This window comes from Haliaeetus albicilla, chromosome 5 (genome assembly GCF_947461875.1).
Source record: "Haliaeetus albicilla chromosome 5, bHalAlb1.1, whole genome shotgun sequence".
Lineage (NCBI taxonomy): Eukaryota > Metazoa > Chordata > Aves > Accipitriformes > Accipitridae > Haliaeetus > Haliaeetus albicilla.
Window position 1 is genome coordinate 28,220,908 of NC_091487.1, and position 26,952 is coordinate 28,247,859.

A 26,952-nucleotide genomic window follows, 5' to 3' on the forward strand; every position below is an offset into this window, starting at 1 on the left:
GTCTTTTAGTTATAGAGCCAGAATTGGATCTTTGATTAAGTGGCTTAACAGCATTACAGAACTAGCAATATTGGATTAGTTATTTCTTAGGAAAAAAATATCCAGGCTTGGCACAATGCAGGTACTTCTAACTCTGTTATATTTTAGTGCTTCCAACACCTATGTAAGGTATTGTGGCCAATCTACCAAGAGATACTTTTTGATGAAGACAATGTATTTACATATACAGAAAGTGACAAAAGATGGCTCATGCCACAAGTTCCCTTTGTCACATTAATATTTTAGGGCAAAGCCTGATACTTACAACATTTGCCCTAATTTGCCTGAAGCACCATAACTACATGTAGCAGTGTGTAAGGTTATGTCTAAAACACTTCTTCCCCCCTTCCCTGCTGCAAGCAGGCACGGGCTGATACCGTAGGAACACCTGTGTGTTGCCAGCTTCTGCACTTTTAGTGACCAGTGAAACTTCCAGACATATCCTTTCTGCACTTTTTTATTGGATAAGTTCACAGAAAACCCACTTAATTATTGCATAATGCCTTCATGAATCAAGCTTTTACTGTGCAATTCAAGTTGCAGTAAAATAAGTGTGCTTCATATGTTAACAATTACAGGCTAGATTTATAAAAGCATCACACACTGTTTGCATTGGCTTTTCTAACCACTTTATTCATAAAACAGTGTTAATGCACCTAAAATAAATTCACCTTCCTTCTGAAACTCATTAAACTCTTGTGTGTCTGCACAGATAACTCTTTAGTCACCGTGCACCCTAGGAATGCGTCATGTAAAATAAAGATGGTACGTTCCTGCTCACATTCTTTTACTGTTCAACCAGGCAGGTGTGTGAGTTAGACATGGCTGGAGCCAGGCCTATGCTGCATCTCACGGGGTTTGAAGTTGCAGACATGAGGGATCAGCCGTGATGGACTCAGTCCTAAAGAGCAAAAGGGTGAATTACAGCAAGGATCTAGCCCACTATAAAAGGACACCAAGAAGAATTTTGCTTTGAAATTCTAATCTATGCTGCAAGTTCAAGTTTGCTCTGCTGCCACTGCCTTCAATGAATGTCAGCTGTACTCACACAGCTGTAAAATGTTATTTATACCTGCAAGTCTGGTGGGGTCAGAACAACATAGAACTGGTGTAAGAGAAGAAGCCAGCGCATTGCCTTGCTGTAAGCGAAGGCAGGATTGTCTGCAATAGGCCCCTAGCAACAGAATTTTGTTTTTACAAATCATGTTTCATCTGGATGGAAATTCGAATTAGATTAATTTTGTAAGAAACATTTCTTTTCTTACTTAATGCAATCTGACCTTTTAAAGTAATTTGGGGGTTTGTACTATTAAGACATAATAATTTACTCTCTAACTGTTTTCTTGTTCCTTTTTTACAAAGTTGTTGGGTTTTTTTAATATGGACACACACACACACATATAAAAATTTATTTAACATTTTGTAGAACATGATTTGTAAAAGATGCAGTGAGGAAGAACTTGTTGATGGAGAGCACTCTGCATAAGCAGGACATAACTGCTTTTTGACTCAGCCTTCCTCTGAAGATCCATAGAAACCGTAGCGTTTTTTACCAAATACCAAGTGAATTTCCTGATTGGAACATGTGATCAGCTTGGAAAAAGTGTGTTTTTGTGCAGTCTGTTTCCTGCCCAAGTACAACTTTGCCTTTGGCTAAACTAGCACCACAAGTCATAATCAATTAAAGTTCTTGTTTTTCCTTTTGGAACTGAGCACTCAAGCTTTCCGTGTGAAAGTCTTAATGGTGGGTATATGTGTAAGTGTGAATGTTTTCCTATGTCATTCATATTAATGAAGGCCTGCAGGTGTATTTGGAACACATTTTCTGAAGTAACTTGCAGAAAATACTTTTTTCTTCTCTTTTTCTTTCTGGAGAGCCCCCCCAGCACCTGCATATAAAATAAAATTTTGAGGGCAGTCTGGAATTCCATACCCCCAATCAGACCATGAACTTGTACCTAGTTTAATCTCTTTTCTGGAAAAATACTCTAGGAAAAGACTCAAACAATTTATTCTCCATTACAGAAGAAATACACTACTAAATGGGGCATAGAAATACTCCTTTGGATTGACCTAATCAAAACGAATTTGTTTCCTCTTCCTACACTTGAGTAATAAATGTTGACAAAGCCACTGAATTATTTGGCTCCAAGTCTAGCTGAAATTTCTCTTATTGGTGAATATGAGATAGATGTTACAAATGTGGCTCAGCCTTAAGCAGCAAACTGAGAATTCCCTATTAATAGATGATAGAGCAGTCACTCTTGTTACCCAAGTTTCTGAGGTTTTCTGAACTAAAAGCACAGAAGTTTGATAGGTAGGCACACAGTATTTGCCAGAACGAGTAATCCCAGAGAACGCACCAAGCCTACCGAAGTCAGTTGAGAGATTTTTCACCTTTTCTCTAGGATCTGTGTCAGTGTTCACATCTCCCACAAGAAGTGTGATTCAAAGCCTAGGAGCATCTCTTCCTGGACTGTTGGGAAAACTTAGACCAGGAATTTGGAGGGAGTAATCCAGAGGTGCTCGCCTAGTGACGTTCTTGCAGAGCACTGATAAAACAAGACTCACTGTGTTTAAAACCCAGAGATTAACAAGGAATTAAATTCCAGTCGGAAGTAAAACAGCAAAATAAACCTCCCCCAGGAAAGCTGAGTTTTAATGGCAATTTAACAGCATTTACAGGCTGTAACCATGACCTCAGTGATCTAGGCACTCTGCAAACACAGCTTGCCTAAAGCTATTGCAGAAACACTCTTACTTTAGACTGCCTAGGCTAGCACGCCATGCCTTCATGTGCTCTTTTCTTCCTTCAGAACTGGCTTTGTTGGGACACATGATGGGCTCCTTCTTCCCCTCTTTGTTCCAGTTGTGTTTTAATGGGCTTCAGGGTTTCCTGGTCTCCAGTACACTGAATCAGTGGTGCTACCCTTACTGGAGCTTTTAAAAGCATGAGGAAGAAGAATTCTGCATTAGACCAAAAGTCCAACCACCCCAAAGTATCATGTCTTCAGCAGTGGCCCAAAATAGCTGTGTGTGGAGGAGTGCCGGAAGAGAGAGCTCATGTGGTAACATGTACCCAGAATACTCTCCAGATCTTGAGCAATCTTTTGGTTAGGAGCCCTCTTTCCAGACGTCTTGTAGTTAATAATAACCATAATTTACCACATAAGAAAGATTTACAGAGTTAGCTGTGAGCATTTACAGACAACTTGTGGAAAAATAGCACCATGAAGGACTCCTATTTGATATATACAGTGCTAACACAGAAGAGACAGACATGTGATGATCAGCTATATGTCAAATCCTCCCCCTCCTCTGGATACACATTTTTCTTTGCAGTCTTTTACCTCACAAATGTCTTGTAGTGGTAAAAGCAACATCAGCATCCTCTGTTTCATCTTCGCACTGCAACGGTTGAAATGCAGGAAGTTCTATTTAAATGTAAGGAAAAAAAATTACTGTAAGTGTAGTCAAAAAAGGGAACAGGTTGCCTGGAGAGACTGTGGATTCTTCACAATGGAGATATCCAAAACCCAAAGGTACACAGCCCTGAGCAACTTGCTGTAGCTGACCCTACCTTGGGGAGTAGGGTTGGCCTAGTTTTGAACTACACAACTTCCAGAGGTGCCTTCGAACCTCAACTAGGCTGTGATTCTATGACCTTGAAAAAAAAGGGAATTAAAAAATGGGATACATACCAGAAGTTTAGTACCTTCTCCCCACTCATTTCAAACTTTCTGACCCCCATGAGACTAGGGAGAATAAGGCCCTGTCACCTGTGCTCACAGACCTACACACTTTGATTATATGTCCATAATGAATTCCTGCATTGTTAGGGCAATATAGAACTGAAAACTTGCATCAGAAGCTGTTCAAATGAACCGTACACTTGTACATTTGTGATTGCATACCTGCACTTTGAGAATCAAATTTACAGATGAAACACCTTTTTTCATGGTCTTTCTGTCCTTCCAATCATGACACCCCTGTCTGTGTCCTCCAGATTAATTTCATGCCTTAACATTGTAACCATGCTTATTTATTTTCTCCCATCCTATTCGGAACAGAAATCAACAGCAAAACTCACGTTGACTTCAGGGGACTTAAGGGCTGCAGCAGCAGAATCTTCTGAAAAAATAAAAACTCAAAAGCTTAATTTCAGCACCGTGGTGTCTTTCTGACAAATCAGTTTTAACACAATAATGTGATTTTTTGCATTGCATTATTCCACCTGTTTTAGGGAAGGTACCTTATAGAGTAAAATATCTTACAATTTCTTGTCTTTCTAATATTTTCCAGCCCACCACCTTCATTCAGGTGGGTCAGGTGGGTTTGCAACAGTCATGCAACATATTTCCACATCCGTACTGGTAAATCTGACATGTCTGTGCATAGTAATTGTGATAAGTGCAGGTTTTCTGTGTCACCCCAGGGTGCCTATGAGATGCTGATTCTATTTGGGAGGGTAGAGCTCAGAGCAGCTCAGATATAGGGGCTCCGCACATATATTTATCTATGTATGTGCTGCATTTGTTAAGGGCTTGCCCCGTTCAGACAAGGGCAATGGCTATATGATTTAGACTGAAACAAAGGTGGCAAAATATTAAGAAATACATAAAACCTCCACTATTTGTGGAGGGATTTTTTTTTTTTTCTGTGCAATGAACACTGAGTTAGACACCTGGGTTCTCCACTGCCTTTTTACAGTTTCTTACACTTGAGCAGAGGTCTGTAATTTACAATCCCATGGACCCGCCGGTGGGTTTGTACCCACTGTACAGGAGCATACAGGGTTTCTACAGATGGGAAACACTGACGATGGGAGCGTCCAATCTCCGCAGCAAGAAATGCAACCTAAGTCACCAGCTCTGTTAGTGGGGTGGCAGCCAGGAGAGCCTGGAGGGCGGCAGCGGCTGGGGCAGAGCCCACCCAGCGCTTCTGCTCCTGAAACAGACGCTTCGGGCTTTCCCCTCTAGAGGGGGGTAGATACCCGCGTACTGCTCCCAGCCTGCGGCAGGCAGGGCTCGGCGGCGGCAGCGCCTTCTGCCAAATTCCCTGTCGAAGTTACCGAGTCGCCCGGCAAACACGCGATGGCTTGGCCGGAGCTGGAGGCGCCGGCCTGGGAGGAAGCCTTGTGGCAGCCCTTGCTCTGGTACCAGCTGCGGACTCCTTGGCGTCGCTCGGTTTTCTGCTCAGAGCGCAGCTGCGGGCTGTGGAACGGGGCAGAGCTGAACGGGGGGCAATGAGTTGTCCCCATAATCTGCGGACGTATAATTGCTCCTGTGCTGTCCTCAGAGCCCCCCCTTCGCTGTGACACTACGAAGGCCAGAAGGCTTCACGCGCTTTCCTGCAATGAGAGCGAGGCAAAAAAACCTGGGGCTAAGGCACCACATTCACCGCACGTCCGCTTGCCTGCGCAGGTGCTGCGGGGGTGAGGTGTTCAGATGAAAAATTGGAGTTATCGCGAGCAGAGAAAACAGAGCAGAGGAGGTGTTTCCCTCCTGTGGGAAGGTCTGTCCTGCAGCTCTGCAGAAATCCTGAGTTTCAGTAACTTAAAAGATTCTGTTTATGTGGAATATAAACAAAAGTAATGAATATAAATAATTCCTCTTGCCTTCCTCATTCCTACCTGTCATTCAAGAGATAAGGGAACAGCACGACAGCTAGCATGAATGTTGTGTGTAAATGATCTCCAGATGGAAAAGGAATTTAGCCACTTATTTGGAGTTTCCAGATGTTTGGAAGCCCTGGACAGCTCACATGGGTGCATTAACAGTGCAGACCACGCATAGGGCGACTGGAGACAAAGTGCGTCTTTGCTGTGCCGTTGACTTATGCACATGGAACAAGTCTGATGTATTCACAATGTCCTGAATGTACGATGCACAGGCTGGTCATCTGTGCACCAGCTCCTTGGTGGATCTGCTCAGCCTTGGAAGTGCTGGACCCAGGAGCACCTGGCACACGGGACCTGTATCCACGTTTCAGACCTGGATTCCCCCGGCAGGAGGAGAGGTCCTCCATTTGCGGGCAGTGGAAGTAGCAGATCTTTTGGACGCCTGTCTTGGCCATGTGTAACTTTTCCAGCTTGTATTTGCTTGAGATCCCAAGCTGAACCACAGGTTATTGGTGGTACCAGCCAACATGCAAAACTAGAGATTTTTTGGAAATGTTGAGGATACTGAAAAAAACTTTTTTCACCTTTTTCTGCCCCAGGAGAAGAACTAGAAATACTGAGAGAAAAATATTTTTAAAAAATTAAAGTCAGAAATTCTTTTTTGCCTCTTCAAGAACAGAAAGTGTATATATGTGTAATTTAGTTATCATTTAGAAACTCCTGCTAGGGGTAGTTTTTAAATAAATAAACATTATAATGCAGGTTGCATTCTGCATTGCTTTCCCTCCCTGATGCCCAGAGTTCAATATCTCCTGCTTCTTTCCAGGAACCTCCATTTCCTTTGCACGTTCAGAGCATGGCACTCTTGCTGGCAGCAGGACCTTCTGCCCATGTAAGAAACTGAAGCTGACATAATACATATGTCAGTTGGAGTTGGTATTTCAAAAGTCCTTCTTCAGGATACCTTTGTGCCTTTATTCACCCTCCAGGTTTTTTCCCTGCTGGATCTTCTGGCATCAGTGAGGGAGTTTTATGGCTTTAAAAGACATGAGCAGAACTAAGGACCTCTCCATTATTTTTCTACTGAGGCTTTCATATTTAGTAGTTCTTTCACCTGTGCAGTACCTTTGGCTGGTTTTGGACTTAGTAAGATTTTGAAGCGATGATCTGTCTCCACAACACAAAGATTTCCCTCTTTATCTCTGTACCTGACACTTCAGCTGATTCCTCTTCCAAAGTTCATGAATTACCTCACAGAAATCAGGACAGATCTTTGGCTACGTTGACTCCCTTGACCCCAGTCTGCTAGGTTGAAAATCTTGGTTGCAGAGAATGGAATGACTGTTGAGTTGCAGAAATTCACAATATCCCTTTGACATTTACTTTTGTGACCTTGAAAGGCCAAGAAGACACATTGCAGTCAACAACAGCAAGAGTTCCTAGGCTTGCTAAAATTCTTCCTAGGAAGCAAAATAGTTACAACATTTCTAAGTATTCCCAGATTGACTTCAGAATTGCTTGTGTTTTGATCATATACATGCTTTTTTAGATGTGAAAAGTGACTTGAGGTAGACAGAAATCAAAGAAAGATAAATGCGGTCCAATTTATTTTAAAGCAGTGTTGCTTCCATAGAAGCTATAACTGCAGTTAAGGTTTTAAAGCATTTTATTTTATATAGCGTTTTTTTGAATTGACTCATGATGAAATTAGAAGAGGGGGAACATACACTGTTTTTCACTCACCCACAAAAGGGCTTTTCACCTCTCTGAAGCCTGATGAGCTGCAGTCAACCACTCAGCTTCAGATAGTAGGTTCTTTTCAATTACTAGTCATTTATTGGAGTAATTTCATTTTTTTTTTTTCCAGAGAGAAGAGTCTAGAAAAGGTTGGAAGTGTAAGTCCTGCTTTTTCTGGGCTGTGGGACAAGCCTGGTGGCCTGTGTAACTCATCTATGTAGCTTTGCTCACTTGAGGACAAAAACCCAAATTAAACCTCTGCTCTGGTTCTGAAGTGGTTTATGGACTACCGGGACGATGTGAGTTGCCTTGCCAGTTAGCAAGAAGATAATTTCACATGACTCAATCGCAACATCTACACCCTTCTGGGGTAGAAGTTACATCACTGAATGGGGCTAGTTTTGGCTCCTGCACATGCTTTTGAGCTCTATATTCTTTCTGTTAATGGCAGAGACCTTTTAGGTGCCAGGCACGGACTTCACGGCTTACCCAAAGTTACCCAACCTGCCGCTGCATGGCCCCACACAGGGTTTGGGAGAAGAGGGGGTCTGGCAGGCTGACACACATGGGCAACAGGGAGCTGGACAGCATGATGGGGACAGGGCTAAAACAAAAGGGAAAGCCCATTTTCATGGTGTGCTGTGGGGGGGGGAGCTCTGGGCAAAGCTGTGGCTGCAGTGAAGCCTGGAGGTTTCCTGTGGTTTGGGGATCCTCTGACCGGCTGGGATGGGAGAGGAGCACGTGGCACCCTAATGTGTGTGTGGGGGGGGGGGCACGTGTGTTTGAATCTCATGCTGACACGGGGAGACTGGACAAAACTTTAGCTATCCAGCTACCTCAGCATTAATTTTGTTGAACGGCTTCAGTTTTAAGCACTGTTTTAAGCCCAAGAGAAGTGTGGTCAGGCAAAGACAAATGCAAATTTCCACAATATTTAAAATCAAAAGTAAATCTCTCAGCTGCTCTGTGTAGAGCAGTTCTCTTACAGGAACCTGTCAATCTATGTGTCATATTATGGCCAATTTTAATCAAAAGACTAAACTCTGGGGGAATTTCTGGAAGCATATTTTTGGTATGAGCAAACAGTGGTTGGACAATAACTACTTTTATTAGAACAGAACCAAATTTGGAATTTCTGTTTCAAACTTTTAGGGAAACTTCTCCCTCCCCCCCAACAAAAAAAATTTCCTCTTGCTTAGAATCAGAATAAAAAATCAAAATTGCTCATGACATGAAAACATCAAAAAGACACCCACAGCAAGCTTCAATCTTTTTGCATTGACTTCAGCACTTGCAGTTTAGGGTATTTTGTTATTTTGCTAAAGTCATAATATTACAGCTGTATTGAAGTGCTTCAACCATAGAGAAGCAAAGCACTTCAAGCTGATGAAATGAAATATTCTGATATTTTTCCACTGAACAATTTAGGTAAAATGTTAGAATGCTAGTGAGAGTCTCCAGACAACAAAGAGCCAGCAGTGGCTGCAGAAGGATGCAAGGAGGGAGAGCACATTGTGGAGCCATAGAAATAAATAGAGTGGAAGGTTGACAAGAGCTTTTTACTTGCCAGTCTTAAAGGACCTTGTGTGGGAAGGAAAGACACTTTAAAAATAAGCATTGCTAGGATTCCCTTTCTCTGTTGTTGTTGTCTTCATGCTGCCATGAAATATTTCAGGCTGTTACAAAGAAAGAAATGCAGGAAGGGTGAAAAGTGACTGTTCGTATGACCAGGTCCCAGCAGCTTACTTGTCCCATATATGAGCCTCTAACATCTAGGTGATTTTTTTACTGTTTTTGCCAGCTGGCCTACCCTAGAGAAGGCAACATAATACCTATGCACAGAACTTGTACAATAAAAACCTAAATGCATTTCCACAAGCCCTCGTTTTCTGAGCTTCTTGCTAACTTCTGGTAAAGGAGATTAGTCAGTGGCATACATACTACTGGCTCCAGCTTTCACTGGGCCATTAATCCTCCACTTGCCAGAAAAAGAACTGTTTTCATCAACTCATTTTACTGAAGAACTCGAAAACGTACTGTTTAGTTTTGAATCACCATCAGACTGGACTGATTTCCTTCACCCCACCTGCTATGGGACTGAGTATCAGAGGACTGTCAGTGAGCTTCATTCCCTGAAGGATTTAATGTTGCTGCTGTAGGTTCAAGCCAGCAGACCTAACAAGGGTTGATTTTTTGTCTCAACACGTGGTTTTAGAGGCCTTAAAAATCACCTGTCAGCTCAGTTTGTCTTTCTATCTTTCTGAACAGGATCAAATGGCCAAGTTGCAGGAAAACCTCAGCCGACTTTTTCCTTCCTAAAACAGTAGATTCCCATCAAAAATCACTGTCTCTCATGGTATTTAGGGCTCAGCCAATATTTCTGATTCTCCACTACCTTTTAGTTTGAGGTCCCTGAACAATGCTTATTCCTCAAGGCTGACATGTGATACTGTATTACTGTAAAAGATAGACGTGCAGATTGTTATTTAAACTAAGGGCCTCGCTTTGCCAATGAACATCAAAGTAAGTTAAAGTGGATACAAACACAATGCAGATGCCCTGGAAATGCATTTTATATTGTCAGAGCAAAGGGATGAGGCCTTTGTAGGGTGGGTGAGTCTCACAGATTTATAGTAATCTGATTTTTTTCCTTTAAAGCTCCAAGTACTGACATCATATCAACATAAAAGAAACTCAGCTTTCAAAAAAGGTTCATTTCTAGCTTTTGTGTTTGCAGGATACAATTTCCCAAAAGGACCTTAGAAGCCACATCATCCATTCTAATATCATTATAATTAGCTCATGATTAGGGGCAACAGTATAGTACTTTTTTTTGTGTTATACCTGAAAAAAAAACCCCGTGTTCAAAATACTTGAAAATATTTGCTTGTATGGTGACCTTAAACAAAGATTACAGTGAGGGCAATATATTATTTCTGATATAAATATATAATTTTGAACTGTGTAACTCCTCTAAAATACTGATACTGAATGCTAATTATAGTGATTCTTTTTTAATAGGCTAAAATATGTCTCAGATTATGTCCCAAGCAAAGACCTGGTGAGCAAAAGAAGTTCAAACCTACAGACACAGAAACCATGCTGCTTACTTGCTGTTGACTGTTTTCGCAGAGAAAAGGGATTATAAGTAATTTGGAAAGACCAAGAAGATGGTAGGAAAAAAGCAGGAGCTCTGGCACAGTCCTTTCCACTGGTTGAAGGGTCATAACCTACTGCTAATGCACTCCAGAGGTAAACTGCTACAGGCTGTGCCCAGGCTGCAGTCTTCAGTATGTTGTTACTCCCGGTTTGGTGCCCAAAATGCCAATACAAACTCTGCCTTTGCCATCTCAAGTGTCTTTATACTGTTTTAATGGCAAGTGTATCTTTAAACTGCTCTGTAGGAACAGACAAACATGGCAGATTTTTCAATAAAAGTTTATGGCTGTGCATTATTGTAGACTACAGGAGCTGTAACCTGGCGCTGTGTGCCAGCTGTCATGCCATGGGGTATTTGTATATGACACCTAAGGGAAGAAGAGAAAAAGAAAAAAATTTTAAGAGGAAGCAAGGGAGTTTGCTGAACTGAGGATGGAAACTCTATTTAGTGCAATCCTTCCTCTAAGATGCTGTAGAGTCTAGATGCTGTGGTGCTTGGTTCTCTTCTCTGTTATTCCCATTTGTATGATGCAATTTTCTGGCCAGACGAGCCTGGCTTGGGCATCCAGCCGGGCTGGGAGTGGACAGTCCGTGCTGGAGTGCTGCTGGACGCAGAGGAGTGAGCGTTAGCTCTTACCTTCCCTGCTGTTTCTTGGCATGCAGCCCGTTCCCATGACACTATCTGAAGCTGGTCATGGAGGTTTATGGTTTATTTTTATAGCAATATTTCCAAGCAATTATCTTCCAACTTGTAGCTATAGACCTTTATACTCTCAATCTAGCAAAGGCTTGTCTCTGTAAATCCACTTGTTTAAGATTTCCCTCATGTGTGCACACTAAACACATTGTTAACCTTGATGAGCAGTTAAACACTTAACCAGCACTGCAAAATTTCAGCTCATTTTCAAGTGTTGTAAGCCTTTATTTCTCCTGTCTGTTCTGTAAGCCTGGCATAGTAAGGCAATAAATGAAGGAATAAAATATCTAGAGCCAGCAACTTAACTGGTTTAAATCAGTGCAGCTCCACGAAGTCAGTGGGGCTATAGACATACACATACACACTGAATCTAGTTTTATATAAACCAAAATCAATGCTCCCTGGCTTTCATAGGTCTATATGTACTTTATTTCTCTTTATTGTTTCAGGGGAGGAGGGGGTGTTTTGTTTTGAAGAGAAGACACTAACTTTATTTAAAAGAGTATTGACAGCTTATTAGTCAATATTAATTTTTGGTGTGTTTGAATTGGCATAGACGCCTTGCATAAATGCAATTATCTTATGCTAATAAAATCTACTAGACATCATGCTGTCCAGTGAGTGTTACATCTTCACAATGGACTAAAAATCCCGGCTCTGATTCTGTTTTGCACTACTATGGTTTACAGCTAGTGTAACTCAAATGATTGGACTGGAGATGCAGAAGAATAACCTGAGGATGCAGCAAGCCAGGTCCCCCTTCACTAGGTGTGGTACCCCAAATGTAACGTGCAATTCAAATGCTAGTCATAGGCGAATTCTGGACCCTGAGTTTCTGGATCTGAAAGAGGAAAAGAGAAAATGTTGCTGTAGTGGTTACTGCACAAGTGAAACACCAAACAGAGCACATGAGGATCAAAAATGAGGCAGGAAGAACACAAACTTAAACACTCTGCATACAAAGATTAATTACATAAAATAAAAGCTGGAAGAAATAAAAGAGCGAAATAAGGCAGTACAGGAAATTTCTAAAAATGTTGCCATTGACACTAAAGAAAGACCGAGAGTATTCTGCCTCCAGCTGCAATACAGCTGTCACATGCAAACAAATTAAAACCCTCTGAGGACCAAAAAACACAATAAACTGTAACATTATTTAAGTGAAGCATTATTTTTTCTCTGCATCCCAGGCTGAATGCTTATTTAGAGTGTAAAAAAAGTAGCTTGGAAGCACACAGTGGCACAAAATACCTTTTTAGGTCCAGGGAAGCTTAAGTATCTGCTTTTGTAGGTGTTAAAACACATGTTCTTACAGTCTTGCTGCCACTGTACGAATGAGACTTCTGCCTCGTTTTTCCATCTCTGTTTCAAGACTCCTGACGGCAGATTCTGAGACTCCTGATTTTGGTGACCCAAGCAATCAGAAGACGCACATACACACTTTTCAACTGAGCACTGCAATATTTCCTAGCAGTCTGGCTTGTTTGATGTGTGGCGTTTCAGACAGTACTGTACAAAAAGAGCAGCTGGGACTCTGCATGCTGCTAGAGGTTTGCTCCTAGGAACCCCCCAGCCTCCCAATCCCATCTCAGTTGCACTTGGTTACCAAGAAAGTTTTGCATTCGTTATAAGGTGCTTATGCTGATTTACAAAGCCATTGAAAAGCAGAGCCCAAGTTACCTTTCTGAGTTACTGACTCTTTACTCCGCTGGTCACAGGCTGAGGTCAACTGATACAGGTCTCCGTGCATCTTCAATACTGAAATGCGTCACTTTGGGTGGTCGCTCTTTCAGCCATTGTGCACGTGGCCCTGCTGCCTCCTGTCAATACCGGCACTGCTACCTTCCCTGCGGTTAAAGTCCAAACACGAGACACAGTTGTGCTCATCGGCCATGAGCTGGATGCAAATCACTGGGATTTCTGAAGAATCATTCCTAACAACAGCCCTTTTTCAATCGTTTCTCTTCAGTATTTTGAGATGTGTCTGCGAGATAAGGCACTACAAATAGTGTTTGCTTTTTCCCCTCTGTCATTCCATTTTTATTTTCTATTTGCAAATGTAATTCCTCCCGCAGTACAGCAGGATAACATGCATAATGTAACTATGTGAGCACAGACGAACTTCTTCCTACCCTAAAGTAAACATTTGTTATGGACCAAAGTGCAGAATAGCTTTACAAAACACTTCTTTGATTAAAAGAATAAAACCAGCTGCTGCTGTAAAGAAACTTAAAATATTTATCAAGTTAAACATGGATTGTGCAATCTTATGCTGACTCTTTAACCTTAAATGCCTACTAAATCAATGCAACAGATCAGAACTCAGAGAAGTCAGCCTTCTAAAGCCAGTACTATTAATCATTACTTTAAGAAGTTCTGTAAATCTGTTTGATGTCAGGCATAATACAGATGATTATGTGAGCTGGAATTTTAACTGTATTGTTAATCAATGGATGTTTTCACTGACTAGATGAGGAACAGGGCAGGAAAGCATATTATAAAAAAAAGAAGAAGAAAAAAAAAAAGATTGGAATGTGTCTGCTCCAGAAATAGTAAAGTAGCTTTGTTTCACTGATGTAACAAATTCCATCATATGAAAACTATTATACAAAGGTTACTCATTATTAAAGGTATACCACAAAATGTCATGGTAATAGAGTGTTGTCATGGGATAAATATATCTCACTTTGAAATATTCTCCATAAATGCCTCAGTCACCACAACTTCCATTTAGCTGCAGAGGGCTGGCAGGAATGTTTTGTTTTAAAATTAATCATCCACTGTTCTTCCTTCCTGTCAGTAGGCTTAAGCACTGCAATATGAGGGAGGAAATCTTGGAACTGGTTTTTATATTCATCCAGTGCCCAAGACCAGGGGCAGGAAGGGATATTCCCAAACCTGGTTTGGGGAATATCATAACTTCGAGAATTTCAGTGAGCTTTCTCACTCAGCTGCAGTACTCAAAAAGTAAACTGCTCTGAATCTAACAGAACTGACCACCAGGTGTTTAAAGTGGTTAGCATTTGTCCCGCGAAAAGCTGAGAGATTATCACAGACAAGATGGTCGGAGATATTAATTCCAAGTATTTTAATCTAGGAAGGATGTCAGCACACAACCAATCGGTGAAGAAATTATAAGATGATTCAGCTGAGTTTAAAACTGTATGTGTGGAGCTGACTAAAGACTCCTAAGAAAACAGCTGATGTACAACCTTCCTCTGAGATCAGCTTGAAAAGGAGGGCAGAGATGGGGAGGGTCAGCAGTCATTTATTCACTATTAGTTATTGTGTGTTCTTCCACCCCTTGGCTTTCTGTCCTCCTTTTTTCACGTAGCTTGTGTGTTCAGGATTTGTCTGATGCCTGAGCCAGCTCCTTCTCTGAGAAGCCCGCCGGGGGATTTGCTGGCTGTTTTTGTAGGACGAGAGGTAGATACAGACTCTGCCCTGTTTCTGCATCCGCAGGGATTCAAACTGCTCTCCAGCGCACACCGCCCCTGCCCACAGTAACCTCAAGGGGAGTACATGGCTCTAAATCATCACATAAGTCCACTCAAAGTAAAAAAAAAAAAAAGTATGTCTGTGAGTATTCATAAATGTTAACTTCTCACAAGGCAGCAGTCGTGTGCTCAGCGGCTGAGCGCCGGCGTGGAGCTGCACTGAAGTGGTGTGAAAGCAAATTGGACTTTCCTACGTTGTTAATTGCTGCCCGTCAGTAAAAATTACTCTTTGCTTTCTTAACAGGGTTACTGCCTGGCTGAAAACTTTATGAGAAATCGCTCCTGGATCTTTTATGGGAGCTTCAGCAGTCACGTTTTGGAAGCTGTTACTTAATATGATGTCACTGGGTCTGCAGGGGAGTAAAACCCCCAAATAACTTTTCTTTTGAAATGTTCTTGAGGCAGCTGTTTCTACACATGATTCGTAACTTCTCTGCCTTAAGAACTGTGGCCATTTAAATAGCTTCAGTGAACAAAAGCACGGCACACACACACACAAGTCCAGAACGAAGCACGATCGCTTTCATTAAATACCTGCGCCCACAATCTCAGACAAGTGCTTATTTAGAATTTTTTACATTTTATATGATTAATGCACTAGGTGGTTACTCACCAGTCACACCATGTACAACCACAGCAGTTGTATAAGATAGCTGATTTAATAGAATCTGACTCCATTTTATAGGCAAAGAAATAGATCAAGGAAGCCATGTGGGATGAGAGTGGCAGAACCAAAATGAGGTTTCAGATCTTCCTCCATTCTCATCTAACACATGCTCCTTCAGACCATGTTGCTGTCATACTAAAGTTGGACTTTGATAATTACTGTGCAAAAGAACCTTTGAGAAAATAACTTGGGGAGACATTTATATTCTCACTATATGTAAAAGTAGCTGCATAAACTGATTTTCATCTGTTTCAAATAAATGACTAAATTTCTACATCTGACTCAAACTATATCTGCCTCATTGGAGTCCTCGTTGCCCTTTGGGGCTACAAATGTATATAATATGACAGAAGAATGAGGCCCAGTGACTTTACCAGACTCTCTGACCACAAGCTTAAAATAAGTCATATCTGAAAACACACTTTCAGCTATTGTCTCATAACCAGATATTCCAGTCTGGGGTTGTTTGGGGATCTTTGAAAGCTTTGCTGTTCAGTTTTCATTATTAATGGCATTTAAGAAACTGCAGCAGGATTGAGAAATTACCACACATTCTCCTGGCTTCTTAATGTAACCTCTGATAATAGAGTATGTCCAGTACTTGATGTTACTATCAGAAAATGACTGCAACTAAGCTTTAAAATGGAAACCATGGAGAGGGAAAAATGAGGGCAAAAAGAGCTAAATCATGGGTTGAGAGAAGTGAAGAAAACCAGAAGAGAGCTGTGCAGGCAGACACCGAGGAAGAAAAGAAGATCAATCATCTACTGCGGGGTTTAAAGATCATTATTATGTTAAATAGTGAGCATCAAAATTGTGTGTATACACTCTCATGTATAAAATATATAAAGTTAGATGTGTGTAGTTTGCTGCTTCTTAGTTTGGAAGTTTGTTGTTGTGATGTGAAAATAAACTATAGCTTCTCGCTGCACAAAACTGGAACAGCCCTCTACAACATACATTTGCAGGAGCAAAAAAGCAGCTCAATATTGAGTCAGAGCAAAACTGAAAACTTCAGATGCAGATTTTTAATTACATGTGGAAATTGGAACATTTGGATCAGGGCTCTGGCCCATGTACAGTCAAACATAAAAGCCAATTTTATTGCTATGGACTGGAAGTGACTCCCTTGTAAACTCCCTCGTGGCAACTTCTTGTACAGCCAAAGCCTCTCTGTCACTTACTGTGTGGCATGCCAGAGCCAGCACTGCTTCACCCAGCTGAATGCTCTTGAAGTCAGCAGAGTTACTTTACTCAACATTTTAAAGGCAGCCGTAGTCAACAGTGTGTAAATGAAAGGAAAATTCAACCCAAGAGTGGCAAGAAACTAAGGACTGCAATTTTAAAGTTCACTTTCTGTGCTCATGTCTTTTTACCTGCAGTATCAGAGACAAATCTTTCAGTTCTGGAAACAGCCACAAGACACCTTTTCCTTAACATTTTCTGTTGGGAGCTACAAGTGCCTTTTTAGCCGCATTTCTCAAAGTGCAAGGCTCACACAATCTTATTTTCTGCCTGCCATCTGAAAAAAAAAAAAGCCTCAACCAAATTTGATAGATGATCAGAAGTCTCAAAACCAATTATGATCACAGGAGGTTTGTGAAACCTAATGGCTTGAGAAAAAGCCCAACTTACTGGCTCACTAACAGGAAACAAATATTTGGCTTGGCAGCAGCCTGCTTGCCAGCATGTGATGGCCAGTCAGTCAGTGTGCGCTGCTGCCTCTTGGTGACTTGGCATGGCATAGAGGAAGAAAACAATGCCTTATGAAAATAATGAAAGGACCTTTTAAAAGTCTGCCATTTTGGCTACCAGTTTAATTCTGATAGAGGTTATGCATCAGAATTCAGTAGAATTTAACCAGTAGAGGATATTTATCAGAATGTAATGACTACTTAAAGATGTAATTGATATCTTACAGTGCAGGACAAACAATTAAACATTGAAATCCAATATATACCGTTGTAAACTGTCCAAAACACAAAATGCCTATTGTCTTTGTGAAGGTCTGTTGAAGGTGGTGGTGTTGGTGAACAGGACAGCTTCCCTCAGGAGTCAGATGACACCTGTCATCTATCGCAGTTTCTCAACAACTGCTTAAGGACTTTATTTTTGTCTTACTATTCACCCCGTTTTCCTAGTACCACTCACTTCAGTTTTGGGGCCAGACTGTCAAGGGGCTTTAGGCACCTAATTCCCACTGAAGTAAAGGGTGGTTAGACGCCTAAATACTAGCTGTGTCTGGGGCACGGTCACTGCCTTTGCCTGAGAGCATCCGCTTTTCAAGGTCATCGGTGCTACTGGCTGCTCTCTGGGCTCCAGGCATACCACCTAAACCCTTGAGCATCTCGCACAGATGTGTTACAACAGGGAGGGGAAGGGGCCCCACGCCCCAGCTACAGCAGCTGAATCCAGGCCCGAGGGCGTGGGATGAAAATGGGACAAGCTGGGGGGAATGGGATTGCAGTGGTGGTAGGTACGGAGCCAGTACTCCAGCCAACTGGTAACAGAATGACTGCTGCAGTTCCATGACCCAGGTAACCCCAGTGGCTGTTCCCCACTTGCCCAAGGGGAGCGTGCTGACAGGGAAGCGAAAGCCCCATCCCCTCAGCCTTTCCTGAGAGCTGAGCTCCAAGGAGCCCAAGGGAAGGAAAGCCCAGGCAGCTGGGCAGCCCTGCTCACATCCACGCCAGTTTGGCTCTGCGCAAGGTTGTCCCAAACCAACTTAGAGAGCAGGGAGGGCTTGTTCCTTGCTGCTTTGCTTGCAGTCAATTTGCAAAAGAATTCCTCCAGGGTGATCACACAGAGCAAATGAAAAGCTCGATCCCGAATCCTCCACTGGTGTGGGTAATCCCTGTTCCAAGGAGTAAAGTCTCTTGTTTAAATGCAGAAAAGAAAATTGAGGGTTTCAGAGAAAGTGTAAGCCTTGGATAGCATGCTTTGCACGTATCAGATTTGATAATTATTATTTAATTTATGAGCTCTGTAAAACCAAAAGAAGACTGATAGCAGAAGGAGTCATGATTGGGGTGGGATGGAAGTTAGCACACCAGAGAATAAGAATCTTCAAAATTAGCCATGAAAGAAAGGAGTTTAACTTTGTTGAGCTTCTTAACAGGTTAAAGTCGATGTATGTATGTACTTAGATTGGGGAATACTCATGAAAAGGAGAAATAAAGAAGCTGCAGAAAAAGATGTAGATTGTTAGGAAGTATTAGGAAGTGGGAAAAGCTAAAGCTAAAAGCAAATGACATTATTCCACCGGGAAAGAGAGACAAATACAACATACAGAAATATATAGAAACCAATCCTTTTTATAGGGAACATGACACTCCTTCCACAACATTACCCTAATTAGAAAATGTACCATAATGAACACCAGTCGCAAAGCAAAAAGACAAAGTTGTTGAGAGGTAAGGATACTATTTTCAGGAGATGATGAAGGAAAAGGGTGCAAAGTTATGGAAATGTTCATTATTGGAAAAATGAAGTAGAGGGTTATTTGTTTTTATAGAAAGGTGGAATCGTGCCTGTTTTAAAATCACTTCTAAAATTCACATTGAATTCTGTGAGGTCAGGTTTTCTTTCCGGTAAAGTCGAAGTACTGAGTTTAACTCCCTCGTAGGTATGTTGTATACAGATTAAATTACTAAAATCCAGTATTCTAGAGAAAGGAAGCTCTCGGTCAGGGGGTTCATTTGCCAGCTCTGGTATGGGCTTTTTTTGTGATGTTTGCGAAGTCACTCATTTTCCGTACCTGTTCCCAAGTCATCAACCAACCCGTGGGTGTCAGCCTGGCGAGGTGTGTTGTCCCCATAGCTTTTATCCCAGGGATTTAACCTAACACGGCAACCGCATCCAGTCTGCTTGGAAGCCTCCCAGCAAGAAGGCTTCTCCTGGCTCTTAGCGTTGCCCCACGCTCATCTGGCTCAGCCCTGTGGAGAGCCCATCCTTAAAGCCGGGACTACGACAACCAGAGCCAGACGGCCACTTCTATTGATATAATTTTTTTTTTCCCCTCCTCTCGAGGTGTAGACACAATCAACCATTGCAGGAAAATGCTCGATTTCGGCATCCCACATACGTCGATTTGGTCAATCTGCTTTGCAATCCTCCACTGAGCACAATAAATGAACCCATTCAAAAAAAAAAAAAAAAAGAGGGAGAATAAGCCGCTATTTTCTCAGGTGGTCGGAGGTGTTTTTAACAGCCCGAGTTCCCCGGCGGGGGCCGGTGGGGAGGGCAGCGGGGCAAGAGGGCGGCCGGAGCCCCGACGGGACGGTCCGACCCGGCCCCGGGATATCCCGAAAGGGCCGGGCCACAACTCGGGCTGGAGGCCCCGTCGTCTCCGTCCCAGACCCCGGTTTGCCGGGGTGCGAGCAGCCGACTCGGCGCTGCAGGGTGTTCCCTCCACGGGTGGCCGCGGGTGGGGGGCATCCCCACGGAGGGCCACGGCCACCGCCCCCCCTTCCCCTTCGCCCGGCTCCGGCCGCTGCGGGTGCACGGCCGGTTTCCCCCGCTCCTCGCTGTCCTGCCCTGTTTCACATGGGCTGCAACCAAGCACGGTCGGCGGCGAACAGCGTGGAAACAAACGGGTTTAATTTTCAGTGTGGTTGTGGTTTTTTTCTTTACCCCTTTGGAAGCGTGGAAATTCATTTAAACGCGCCGGGGCCCCCGAAGTGTTTCTGTGGATTTAGCGGAAGGGACGGGGCGGCCGGGCCCACGGAGACGGACGCGGTCTCACCCCGTGGGCCCACGCCGACGGGGTCGTGGAGCACACGCGTGGGCGCTGCCGCTTCCGTGTTGCACCCCCGGAGAAACGCCTGCCCCGTCTCATCCCCGTGGGTGCCGTCGGGAAGGAGGCGGCTCTGGGGTGGGGCCCCGGGGCTACCGGTCGTCCGGGGCCACCGCGGGAGGGCGGGGCGGCCTGTGCGGAGGGGTGAGCGGCAAACCCCCCCCGGGTGAAAGGACGCCCACCCCGGGGGGACGGCGGGGCCTGGGTGCCGTGGGGGAGAGCGCTCCCCGGCCCCAACGCCCAAGTGGCGCGGGAGAGGGCGAAACCTGAACCGGCAAACCCCGAAATGAGGCCGGGCAGCCGGAGCTGAAAAGTCTCCGAGTCGGTCCCAAGCAAAACAAGAGATGAAACATTTCAGGTTATTACGTTCGCCCTTTGAAGCGAACTATTTCCCGCAGATAACAATGCGTAGGTATATTTAGACAGCTCGGCTCGTCCAAGGAGAATGTGTCTCGCGCTATTTGAGAAAAACTCTAAGAGTAAGTGCAAATATTTGATGCTGAAGAGCTCTTAAGGCTTGAGGAGTACCATTTACTTATTTCTACACATCAGTGTGGGCTTAGGATGTTAAATAGATTAAAAGGCTAAGAGAGGTCACTGAAGTAGACTCTCTTTCTCTCATCCCGACTTTTTTTCCTGGCAAAGTTTTTGCACTTTCTTTAGAGTGTCCTTGGCAAACTCCTCTTGAGAGCCACCTCGGATCCTGTGTAAGTTCGTGCCTCTCTGAACCCCGGCCGCCGCCCCCTCCCCTGGCCGCCGCCCCCCCGCCCCGAAACGCCGCTCCAGCCCAGGCATTCAGCAAATGTTTGCCTGCGGGGTCAAGTTATTAATAAGCGCCTCTCGGCCGCCTTTAATACCGGCGGCGTCCGGGAGCGCGGGGCAGCAGCGGCGCTGCCGGCCGGGCCGGGCCGGGCCGGGCCGGTGAGCGCGGCCGTACCTGGCGGGGCGGGGGGGGGCCGGGCCGGCGCCCACCGCCCGCCGGCCGCGGGCTGCCCCGGCGGTGACACGGGCGGCCGGGGGCCGGGGACCAGGGCGACCGCGGGAGGAGCCGCTCCGCCGAGGAAGGCCACGTCGTTTCAATTTAATCTCATTTAAAAAGACATAACTAATAAATTTGTATGGCCGGGGCTGCCGGAGACGTAAAGCAGAGTCGATAGTGGTTCAATCCCATTGAACCCTATTGAAAACCATGACAACAAGGAACAAGCTCCGATTTATCCCAGAGAGTTAAAGCACATTGTGGGAAGGCGTCAATCACCTATTATTCCCCATCTGAACAAATGCAAAATCTTGACTGGAACAAATGCTTCCAACAGGTCCGGGACATAGGGCTACATTTCCCTTTTGTTCACGGCCTAGCAGTTGGCATGTATTTGTGCTCCCCGCGCTCCGACCACCCAGGACGGCTGGGAGGCTGTGCTTGGAGCCGGGAAGATAACTACTGTCACCAGGCACGCTTGATAGGTGGCTGCAGTAATCACGGCCTGGGAATCGTTTATATGGAGCCTGTCCAGTCCCGAAGAAATATGCGGGAAGTCGGCCAAATGGAGCCTTGTGCCCCGTTCATCTCGCCCACAAATCTCGCCGATGTAAATCTCGCCTCTCCCTTGTCGTTATTGCTCTGTTGACATTTTCCCCGCGAAGTGTCACTGCTTCCAGGAGGGGCACCCGGAGCGGGGCGGGGAGGGGCGGCGGCGGTCGGGGGCAGGCGGCGAGCGGGGCTGGGGGGCGAGAGCAGGGACGGATAAATATAATCTATACACAATAGCTTATGGACGTCTGTTTGGACAGGGAAATTGGAACCAACAAAGCGGCCGGCTAGCAGACTATCTCCCTGGGTATCTGGGTTTCTATTTCCAGGCGCTCCGCGCGTCATCCCAGGCTTTCACGCCGTTTGCCCGACGGGCAAAGCTGCGTGCGCTTTGGCCGGCTTTCAAGGGGAAGCGGATCTGCTGGGGAGGGCCTGGGTGTCCCCTTCCCTCCAGGCTGCCCTCCATCCAGCCGGACTGGCCGCCCACTCGTTCTCTAGACGGGCGCCGGGCCCCTCCCGCGAAACGGGCGGGAAGCGACGGGGACGGGCGCTGCGGCATGCGGGAGGGGACCGTGTCCCGCCCCCTCCCTCTGCGGCCCCCACGGCTTGACCCACGCCGCGCGACCCGCGTGGAACAGGCTAATCGCGCCCGTCGGTCACTTCTGCCCTTGCCCTGCGGCTGAGGAGCGAGCCCTGCCACTGCGGTTTGGTGTTGGAACGGCTCATCGGGCTTCGCGTCTCGATACCGCTTTTTTTTTTGTAAGTCCTCGGCGGCCACCGAGGCTGGGCAAAGCCCTCCCGCAGCTTCGCGGGGGGACGGGGCCGCCCGGTGAAAGGCTGCCAGGAGGCTCTCGTCCCGCGGAGGGGACCGCGGGGCCGCCGCCGGGCCGTGCCCAGCCCCGGGCCTTGCCCGGCCGGTGTCCGCACCCCTCCTCCCTGGGGGGGGCCCGGGGCTCCGGGTTTGTCCGCTGCTGCTTTCGGCAGATGAAGCGGCGCTCGGCGGGGCCGGGAGACGCGCGGATAAATAAACGCGCCGGGTTTGATCTTTTCTCCCTCTCTCCCAGCTGGAATCGTTTCAGTCCCTCACACATACCGCCCGAGGGGATACTCCTTGCGTTACTACAACGCAAAATGGTGTTAAAAAAAAAAAAAAAATTAATCTCCCGACTCTCGCTCATGGGCCGAGCGCGTCGGGCTCCCCGCGTTTCCCCAGCCAAGCTTTGGCCCTCACCCTCCCCGAGAGAAAGGTGCACCTTCCATCCACCGTGCCCAGGAGAGGCACCCCCCACCCCCCCACCCGCCGGAGATCCCGTCCCCTCCGGGCGCACACCGGCCAGCCCTCCCCGCCGAGAGCTCAGCCGAGGTGTGAAAAATCCCCCGTTGAGGGTAGGAAACCTGCCAATGACAAGCAGGAGAATCGGAGGTAGCATGGTAAACAGCCCGGGGAAATAAAACAAATAACGACTTAAATTCCTTCCAGGTTTAAAGGGGGGGCGTGAAGAGGGAGAAGCGAGGAGGGGGCTCTCGGCAGGCTCTGCGGATGTCCTGGGAGGATTCACTTTGTCTGCGGATAGAAGGGACGCTGGTGGCTTTGGTGGCGGATGGAGGGGGGTGGTTGTTGGTCATCCACATGCCACCCAAGATGTTATTCACTGCTAACAATTACCATTATCTGTCCCCACTTTTGGCTAATCAGACAGAATATGTAATGATGAAGCCTGTTTCCTGCTGTCTTTGGGAGGTAACGGGTTATTCTCTCATGGGGGTGGCGGGAGGGGGGGGGTTACACCTACTCCCATTAGGGCTTTAGCACTTGACTAATTCAGGTACTTAGCATCCTATAGACAGGGACGGTTTGAAAGCAGGCAGTGTTTGCAGTGGGGAGGACTGTTTATATAAACAGGACACCTCTGTAAACGACACTAATATTTGGGGTTAGGTGGCGATGGAAGGGAAGGTCCTCCTGAGCCGAGAGATTCCCCAGTAGCTGGGCGCAGTCCTTTCCTCGCAGCTTTTAAGGGAGGGGGTTCGGGGCTTTGGGGCAATATTTTTTTTTTGTGGGGGAGTGTGTGTGCACAGCCTACCATGGCCACATCTGGCAGGATCAGTTTTACGGTGAGGAGCATTTTGGATTTACCAGAGCAGGATGCTAATAGCATAAAGCAAGCCTCTGACCATCACCACTCAGCGGAGAACTACACCGGCTCGCCGTACCGAGGGTGGATAGAAACAGACAGAAATCACTATCCCTGTGAGTATGAAACGGACAGGAATTGGCCATCTCCGCACAGCTATCTTTTATTTGTTTCTCCCCTTCCTTTGGGGAAGATGCGAAGAAGCGAATCGCCAGCGTGTGTAGCCTACAGGATCGGGGGGATCCAGGCTGGGAATTTTAGAGAATGTTACTGAATTGCAACAATGAAACAGCAGGAACAGCCCGGCCACGAGCTTAAGAGAGAAAAGATTCCTTTTTTTTTCCGTAGGTCGGTGCATGTTCCCAGGTATGGCAGAAAGCAAAACCTCAGGCTGTATCCGCCCGTCTCTCTGCGCTTATCGTTTAAGCTCGCTTCGCGGATTCTTTTTTTTTTTTTTTTTCCCCCTCCCGTTTCACTGTTGCAAGTAATCCTGCCTTTTTGTGCTGGCGGGGTTTCGGGTCACCCCACGCACAGCAGCGGCAAGCTAAGGCCAGCCCCAGCGCCTCGCCTCCCCGCGCTGCCGCGGAGCGCGCCCCGGGCGCCAGCGCCTAAATCCCCGCGTCTGCCACCGCGGAGAGCCGGCTCCGGCTCACAGACCCTCCTGTGCGGCACGTTGCTCTTACCTCACGCACAGAAATTGCGCCGCAGAGATACGGCGTTTAATGTGCACCCGCGTGTGCGTGGGGGGAGACCGTCCTTCGGACGGGTGCGGGCCCGCCGTCGGGGTACGTTAAATAGGACGGTAACGGAGCGGCTGGAGAAAAGCAGTGACGAAGGACTGGGCGGCCCGGCCCTCCGCTTTAGCCCCGAGCGAGCACGGCCGCTGCCAGCCCGCAGAGCCGCGGGCTGTGCGCGGCGAAGCGGCCGTGCCCGTGCGGGGATTGACTCCGGGGCAGAGCCGCTCCCCCGCGGGGGGAGAGCCCGCCCCGTCCCGCGGGTTAGGTTTAACGTCTTCGGGGGCTCAGCTCGCCTCTCCTGTTGACCGTTGGGCTTAATCCGGCCCGGCCAACGGGCGGGGCTCTCCCCGCGGGAGGCGATTCGGCTGCCGACGGCCCCGCCGCCCGCTCGGCGCCTGCCCCGCGCCCCGGCCACGGCCCCGACCCCGGCCACGGCCCCGGCCCCGGCCGCCCCCTCTCTCTAACCCCCTCGCTGTCCCCAGCTTCCGACGAGAGCGGCCCGGAGCCGAGCTTGCCCGACTCCACCCAAAGGTCGCTCCCCGCCCGCGGCTCGGAGGCCGAGGAGAAGAAGAAGAAGCGGCGGGTGCTCTTCTCCAAGGCGCAGACGCTGGAGCTGGAGCGGCGGTTCCGGCAGCAGCGGTACCTCTCGGCGCCGGAGCGGGAGCAGCTGGCCCGGCTGCTCAGCCTCACCCCCACGCAGGTGAAGATCTGGTTCCAAAACCACCGCTACAAGATGAAGCGGGCGCGGAGCGAGGGCCCCGGCAGCCCCCCGCCGCGCCCGCCCGCCCTGCTGCGCCGGGTGGTGGTGCCGGTGCTGGTGCGGGACGGCGAGCCCTGCCGCGGCTGCCCCGCCAGCCCCCCGCCGCCCGCCGCCCGCCCCAAGCTGGGCTGCGCCCTGGCCGGCTGCAGCGCCCAGGCCGCCCTCGCCCTGCAGGGCTACCGGGCCTGCCCGCCCGCCTCCGCCGCCGCCCTCGGCGTCTTCCCCGCCGCTTACCAGCACTTAGCGCACCCCGCCGTCGTCTCCTGGGGATGGTGACGGCGGCGGCGCTTCGCCCGCCAGGGCCGGACTCATCCCACGGGCGCGGGGAGGCCCGCCCCAGCCCCGGGCTCCCGGCGCCGGGCAGGCACCGCGGCTGCCGGGCTCGGGCGGGCCGGGCGGCGGGGCGCGGAGCCGGGCGGGCGGCGCGGCCGGCCGGGGCCGAGCTGGCCGGGGCCGAGGTGGCCTGGGCCGAGGTGGCCTGGGCCGAGCTCTCCTGGGCCGAGCTGGCCTGGGCCGAGCTCGCCTGGGCCGCCCTCCCCGCCGCCGGCCTCACCGCGGGGCGCGGGTGCCGGGCGCGGCTGGAATTTTGTAAAACCTCCGCTCCGCCTGCTCCTTCGTGAGGCATCCCTCGCTAAAGAATAATAATGACGATGATACTCCTAGCGACCTAGTTTATTTTAAAATAGGTGATTCTTCCAGTGACTAATAAAATGATTTTGGGCAAATAAATTTTTCCCGGCCGAGAAGCGTATCTTTGACGACTGGAGCTTTTTCCTAGGATTACCTCCTGTGCCATAAAAGCTTAAATACTTGCCTTGGTCGCGCCAGCGGAGCTTCACTTTCGAGCTCGTTTGCCTTACCCACCTGCGCCGGTCAACGGCGAATAAAGTTTGCCGCAAGCATCTCGCTGCAAACCCCGTGATATTTCCTGTGGGAAGCGGGAGCCCGGAGTCCCCCGTCCCCGGAGGCTCCCCGGATTTTCGTTTTGGGCGGCGGTGCCCGGCGCCGGCCGAGGCCCCGGAGGCTGGGGCGCAGGTTTTCCTCCGGCCAGCCAGCCGCCGTTCATTGCTCTCCTCTTTAGAGCCGCTAAGGCAGGATCCAGAGTTAAGACAATCTTCCCGCTACTCTGTCTCTGTTCCAAAGATCGGCTGGGGAAGGGTAGCCAAGAGAAAATAGCGATGCCTTTTTGCGCCCAGAGAATTATGTTTTGAAACGCTTTGAGGAACTATTAATTGGGGGGTGGGGGGGGAATCATATGATTGTCCTGGCAACCGCCAATGGGGAAAAACCCTCAAAAAAAAAACCAACCCAAAAAACAACCCACAACAAAAAAACAACACCAAACAAACCCAGGTCTCTGAAATATAGACTAGACCGGCTGCCTCCATCCCTCCGACCGGAGCCACGGATCAGGAACGCGGAGGGAATATATGGGGGCGAAGACCCCCGGGGACTGATGCAGACAACCTGCCCGCCGAGGAAAGGCTGTCGAGGGAAGCGGACCCGCAGAAGCTGTTTGTTTGTTTGTTTGTTCTCTTTTATTCCCTGGAAGGGGGTTACTGCGAACCAGATGTGCCC

The 26,952-nt window shown here is 47.5% G+C and overlaps 1 protein-coding gene and 1 long non-coding RNA gene across 3 annotated transcripts; one reads left to right on the forward strand and one right to left on the reverse strand.

The window, feature by feature from the left end:
* Nucleotides 1-2,679: 2,679 nt before the first annotated feature.
* Nucleotides 2,680-25,727, reverse strand: LOC138685473 (uncharacterized). Of its 2 annotated transcripts, none has more exons than XR_011324739.1 (3): nt 25,609-25,705; nt 3,390-3,473; nt 2,680-2,979 (listed from the first exon to the last, which is right to left on the reverse strand). It is a non-coding gene; the product is annotated as an uncharacterized lncRNA (long non-coding RNA). The 2 variants fall into 2 exon arrangements; XR_011324740.1 differs by lacking the exons at nt 2,680-2,979; nt 3,390-3,473 and adding exons at nt 8,656-10,923; nt 11,986-12,093 and having other exon boundaries at nt 25,609-25,727.
* NKX2-8 (NK2 homeobox 8) lies at nt 23,591-25,650 on the forward strand. The gene is made up of 2 exons (XM_069783954.1): nt 23,591-23,993; nt 25,097-25,650. Exons 1-2 carry the CDS (start codon nt 23,828-23,830, stop codon nt 25,648-25,650), a joined length of 720 nt encoding a protein of 239 aa, XP_069640055.1. The 5' UTR covers nt 23,591-23,827.
* Nucleotides 25,728-26,952: the final 1,225 nt, after the last annotated feature.